This window comes from Tigriopus californicus, chromosome 3, assembly GCF_007210705.1.
Source record: "Tigriopus californicus strain San Diego chromosome 3, Tcal_SD_v2.1, whole genome shotgun sequence".
NCBI classification, from domain to species: Eukaryota; Metazoa; Arthropoda; class Copepoda; order Harpacticoida; family Harpacticidae; genus Tigriopus; species Tigriopus californicus.
This window is the reverse complement of record NC_081442.1, coordinates 10,544,599-10,550,882: the sequence shown is the minus strand read 5'-3', so window position 1 is coordinate 10,550,882 and position 6,284 is coordinate 10,544,599. Positions and strand designations below refer to the sequence as shown.

The following is a 6,284-nucleotide window of genomic DNA, read 5'->3' as shown; positions in this document are numbered from 1 at the left end:
GGAACAATCGATGGGTCCGGTTCTAACTTCCTGCTGCGAAACCAGTGAAACACTCCCACCAAAAAACTAGTTGAAAAAATAATGAGCCCATTGTGCAAGTGCTTTAACCTTATCTTTAAACATATGTGTTAAAACTAAGTGAAGACGAGTAACAGGTATTTTTTCGGACATTGAAAGCGTCCGCGGAATCACATATCAATATTTGCATTTATTCCAGATTCGAAATTTCAAGGAAAAAAGAGCGGTAAATTCAAAATGCACTACAACAACTTTTCGCTTTTCGGTTTTCCGGTGCTGTCAGATTTTATATATTAAAATATTTTTTTAGAATTTTCGAAAACTAATGTTCGGAAAAGGGAATATAATCTACAGATTTACGATAAAATAAGGTAGGGCCATTAGAAGGTTGAACAACGGATTTGTTGAAATGAGCTAAGATTATAGAATACAATAAGTATCAGTTCTTATTTTTTCATGTTACACGATTTTTCCATGTCACCACTTCAATTTTCGACACTTTTCATAATTGAGCGATACCAACAAATAAGACCAGATTATCTTTCGGCATAGCGGTTTGGGATGGGTAAAAACGGAATGACGAATAATTAGTTTTCAATTGCTTACCATTTGTTACGCACAAAGACGTTAAGAGAAAGCTGATTGATCGGTACAGATGCATTTTACTTTCTCAAACAATTGCCTCTTTCCGTTCCTAAGGCATAAACCCTACTACAACCGATCAATGATTACTGATTACTCTGAGGCAAACATCAAATTAGTGCTCATAAGGCCATAATGATAAAAAATAGTGCTGATAATTTCAGATAGCTGATCGTGTTAATCCCCTTTCCAAAAGGCTCGTCCTTGATTTCTTGTTAGGTGCGATGGAGCAAGAAAGAATTTGACATAAGAATTTGGATTGTAAATTTTAGGGTCACTCAAAATTTATGAACTATAATGACATGACTTGTTTCCAGCGTCCGACATGTCAAGTGATCCAATCCAAACAATAAAGCGAAGAGCCACGCTAAATTGTTAAGTAATTTTCTTGTGTCATACCTTGCATGAAAATCTAATCAAGGGGATTTGAAACTTTGCGGAATAATTGGTCTTATTTGTACTTTACAATATATGCAGGAGGCTAGGTGACAAAAGCTAAAAAAGTACTCTATAGAAAAACTCTTTTTGTGCAACATTGGCTAGTGAATTACGACCTGGTGAGTGAAAATGATAATCCCCAAAGACGCCTGGTTGCCCTAATTCACAATGAATGTCTTAGAGTTTAAAAACGGCTCGATTTTGTGTGGAGTGAGGAAATAGGAAAGACTTAACGTAAAAGTTATGCGGTTCATGAAATCAAATCATGTACATTCAACAAATTGTACTGGAGTTGGAGCTTGAGCGGAGTGGTCTAAGTGGTAGAATCAACAAGTTAACAACCATCTCAACAGGTTTGCGAGGCTACAAATCAGGTGGCAAAGGTCAATTTTTATCGTTCCTGAACTGAATGGTCCGAGCACCATCAGTTTTTTATTACCTTCATCACCTACTAGTGGAGAGTCTAATGGCGTTGATCCAAAGGCCATTGAACATAATTTCATTCTTGTTGGATGATTCGAATCCTTCCATCTATGTTTATGAAAAGATGCTCTTAATATTGAGAATGTAATCAATTGCCAAATAGGCCAGAGACTAATTTAGTATCATCACATAAGAAGAGACACTGGCAGTAAAACGTTAAGCTTTTGAAACGGAGCAATGAATATTACTAAAAAAAGAGTGGGCTTAATATGGAGCCTTGTGGAAGTTTAAGCCACCCTAATTGTCTCTGATTGTGTGCCGAAAGGTTGTGGCTCTAAGTTTTATTCAAATTATGCAAAATTCCAAGGCTTAGGAAGCAATTGATCAAAAAAAGTTGCAAACTAGCGACAAGGCTCAAAAAAGGTAAATCGAAATAATTTCCAGATCCAGGAGTGTATTGTTTACTCAAAAAAGAAAGTTGAATATGATTCAAGGTCGAAAATAATCGGTTGAAAAGGGAGAGTAGAGTAGTCCAGATGTCAAGTTGAATTCGAAGTTTTTTTTCTGTTCTGCAAACTCCAAGAGGAGGAGGAAATACCCTGTAGAGCCATTTGAGGTCGATGGGTGAGCCATAGACAATGCAGAGGTTAGTATAACCAAAGAGTACTTAATGATTATTAAGTACTCCGTGGTATAACATACTTGGAGAACAGTTCTCTAGCTTGTTTTCAATTTCGAAAAGTTTGGGAACAACAGCTCATTGCTCAAATGATGATCTCACTTAGATGATCTTGTAGTCACAGATAAAGATGCTCTAGATACCATCAGGGACTTGAGGCTTTCTAGTGCTCCTGGTCCTGATGGCGTGACATCTCAGTTTCTGATGAGATGCTCACTGGTTCTCGCTCTGTTCCTCGTACTTGATGCGTTGCATCTTGGATCAGGGCAAGTTTCAGGCACAACCAACTCGATTTAATCTTCTACGTTACTTCTTCTATGCCCTCCCCCCCCCCTTACGAAAGACGCAAACAAACAGCCCCATGAGCACCCCCTGTTTTAAAGCTTTTTGGGTGTCTACTATTTACCAATGTTTGAACCTGAAGCTGTTAGCCTCAACTCCACACGCTATCCATAGTCATAAAACAAACTATTCGGTGGTCTGTTGCTATTGGACTGTGGCTGACTTGATCTTGCTATTCTGCAAGTAACAAATGTGTTGATTAACAAAAAAATATCATGGTCGTCCAAAAGGAAGAGTGTGGAGAGCCATTTGCTTCATCACTGTGGATTGTTTTAAGTTGGAGATTGCGTATTCAGTTTCACACATCTTTCCATGGTATGGCCACGTAAAAATAAACTGTATTGGCTTATAACCGATTGGTGGCAGAGAAGATTGCATCACGGATTGTATCTAACGCAGTGTTACATTTTGATAATCACGCAACTGGAGTACCAAAATCGGACTAGAAAATTTTGCCTATCCAAGATGTGATGGATCATGTACGAGAGCATCTCTAAAGAAAATTTCCGTAAAGTCGGCTCATGTTGTTTCAATTTTTTAATTCGCTGGCATTAATTGTAGGCCAATTTCTCTTACTTTTATAATGACAAAGGTGTCTGAGAAGTTCATGAAGTTTCAGACTTGTATGACTTTTTGAAGTCCATGCAGGTCTTCTTTCTCGTCAACACGGGGTTGAAGCGCATTTTTGCACGGGTATTCAATTGATAGATGAAATAGAGTAGGTCAATGACGGACTACAGAGTCATGAGCAAGGCTCCGAAGAATAGTTTAAGATTTTCAGAAAGGTAGTTTGTATTTAGGTTATGAACTAAAACATGAAAATAAGGTTACCCATGGTAACTGATCGTGAAGTAACGTTCTTGTTCATGATACAACCAATTTAGCCGCTATCAGGTGTCTGGTATATCTTCTTTCACAAGGACCGGTTTTCAGCGGTATAAAGTTCACTGTCCGGCATGCAAAGGAAACTAAACGCCACCATTAGGATAGCTATTTACTCAATAGCGGGAGCATTCTTTGCATGGGGTTTACAAAAGCGAGGTTTGAAGAAAATCAATATAGTCAAGGCACCTTGAATACTTGCCCTATTTCATGCCGTTGAGTTTGAAGAGAAGAGCAAAGGCTTGCTCGAGCTTGTCTTCACATGAGAGGAAAACTTAGATCCCGGCCACTTGTGAACACAGCGCAATGAAATAAGATTTCTAATTGTGGCATTTGGTTTTATACACCTAAAAACCAATCCTTGTAAAAGAAATCTTATTTCATGGCGCTGTGTTCATGGGTGGCTGGAATCCAAGTTTCCAGCCACTCATGAAGAAAATAGACATTCTCTTACGTCAAATTTGGCTTTGAGTGGGTTTGAGGAAAATTCATACCTTGAAAACCGGTTCTTGTAAAAGAACACTGTGTATTCAATAGCGACTGCGTTTGTTACTTGCTGCAGTTTATTCAAGTTTGGATGTCAAAAAGTTGATTGGTCAACAGCTTAAACGCCTTTGCCATTTCATCATGAGCTCAGGAAAGCCCATGCTCTTCTTCAAACTCGCCGGCATGAAATGGGCGAATGCATTCAAGATGTCTTGACCTTGTCGACTTTCTTCAAGCATCACTTTTACAAACTCCATTCAAATAATACCCCAGCTATTGTATAAATAGCTATTCAACCATTTTGTTTGTTGTAGCGTCCCAGCGTCAATAGGGATTTGAATTCTGAGTTATGATTTGACTTGGCACCTTTGCTAGAATAGATACAATAAAGCTGGTGTAACGCGAAATGAGGTTGAATGAATAAAATGTATCTTAACTAAAGCTGAAGCCCGCCATGCTTCCTGTATACCAGGGTTGATGGGTCCAAGCGGGAAGCCAAACCGGATTGTGAAATGAGATGGGGCTGTAACACCGACGTGGGTGGGTAAGGAGGCGATTTTTTTCCTCCCCACATCCAACCTTGTTGAAGATTTCACGAATAAGAACGAGCCCAATTTGCTGATTTGCTTTCATCATTTTGAGGCAACCTAGTTTAAGCTAGTTCTTGGGTTTTCTCCGAAGGCGGAATTCGAACCCACGCCCTCTGGGGAACCATACCCCGCGAGTTTCCTTGCAATCACCTCTTCACAGTCTCCTTCTCTCTGAGTCAATCTTAGCGAAAACGCGGCATGAAAAGGTCAATCATGTTACATTGTTCAAGTATTTCGGTGGATTTTCGAAGCAAAAATTTATTACTTATTTATCTTATTATTCTTGTACTTTGGGTTGGGAAATAACTTCTTGACTTTAAATCGACAAAAAATAAGTTTCAAAGCCTGCACTTTGAAGTTGAAGTTCATATTTTGAAGCATCCTGAAATCATACACCAGGACTAATCAAATAAATGGTTTAAGATATCATTGTGTGAGCAAACCAATGGAATGGATCAGGTTGCCTCTTTCAAACACCGTAGTAACATGGAAAAAAAATTATAGTTGTTAACAATCACCATCACTTCCAGCTCTTAATGGTTTTGATTTGATAAATCGCGGAGCAGAAGGACGGTCCGAAAAATTTAGTGGTATGGAGGTTTGTTAGTAAACGAAGAATGATCAATTCCTAACAGTCCCATTGTAACAGGTTTTGATAAAAACATAGACAAGTTTTCGACTAAAATTTCTGATTAACATTACATTTAAGGATAACCAGATGCGCCAACTCTAATTCGTTGATGGTTCAGGTGGTACATGAACATAAATTTAAATAAGGACATTGCATTTTTCATCATGAACAATATTGTAATTTTCATCTTGAAGGATATTTAATGTTCCATCATACAGTCCTAGCTATTACATTCTCAGACGAGGTAAGGAAGTCCACACTAAAAAAGAAGACAATGTGTTGATAACGATGTCGTAAAGAATGTAAGAGAAAAAAAAACATGTTTTGGCATCTTTTTGTGGACCTTCTACAGAAAAAAAAGGATATTTGTTACAATTAACATTTTTCTTCCTTTTTTCTTTTCTCATATGTAACACTTTCCGCCGACTGACTTTTATGGCGGACTTAGAAACTGGAATTGAGAATGTATTACTCAGCTGTAGTAAAAATAATTAAATTAAGATTTAATAAGAAATTAACCCTTGCCATCTGTAGAAAGGTTCTTGACGTGCTCGCACTGTCTCTTAAACCCTTCTATACAATAGTAACTGACTCCAACATATTTGATTTCTTTTTAACCAATTTTCGTATTCGGAGATTCAAATTATCAAGGCCTAAGAAACTGCACATTATGATGAAAACACATTGCTAGTTGCATACGTTTTTATGGCGTGGGATTATGAATGAAAAAAATGTGTTGATTGTGATCGGCCTTCAAGTAATAAACGAACTTGACCTTTTATGAGCCCTGAATTGGCTCCAGATTTATCGTTATGACGCCCAAGGTGCAATCGTAACGTTTGGTAATGAGGAATGACGCAAATTCTATTAAGTAATTTAATTTACCGTGCAGGTGCCGAATTTTTGCATTCAAGTAAAATGAGTGTGATAACTGATCCTTTATCTCCATTCAAGACATATTAATCGATCTTTAACTACAAATTGTTGTTTACAAAGAAGTCAAGAATTGAAAGTTACATTATGAAACATAAACATTACAATGGAAAGTCAAATAGTGTGTTTTCAACTCCACTGAGTTTAGGAGCAACAGCCCATTGCTCTATTGATGAGTTTGTTGGGACTGGCAAGGCTTGTCAAGCTGAGCATTTAGATG

At 37.8% G+C, this 6,284-nt stretch overlaps 1 protein-coding gene across 1 annotated transcript in view; it reads right to left on the bottom strand.

The window, feature by feature from the left end:
* The window catches only part of LOC131878635 (cholinesterase-like), a 5,478-nt gene extending 4,699 nt beyond the window's left edge, over positions 1-779 (bottom strand). Inside the window, exon 1 of the mRNA XM_059224699.1 lies at positions 625-779. Within this exon, the coding sequence (XP_059080682.1) occupies positions 625-679 (55 nt within the window). The 5' untranslated portion in view covers positions 680-779. The remainder of the gene's footprint in view (positions 1-624) is intronic.
* Positions 780-6,284: the final 5,505 nt, after the last annotated feature.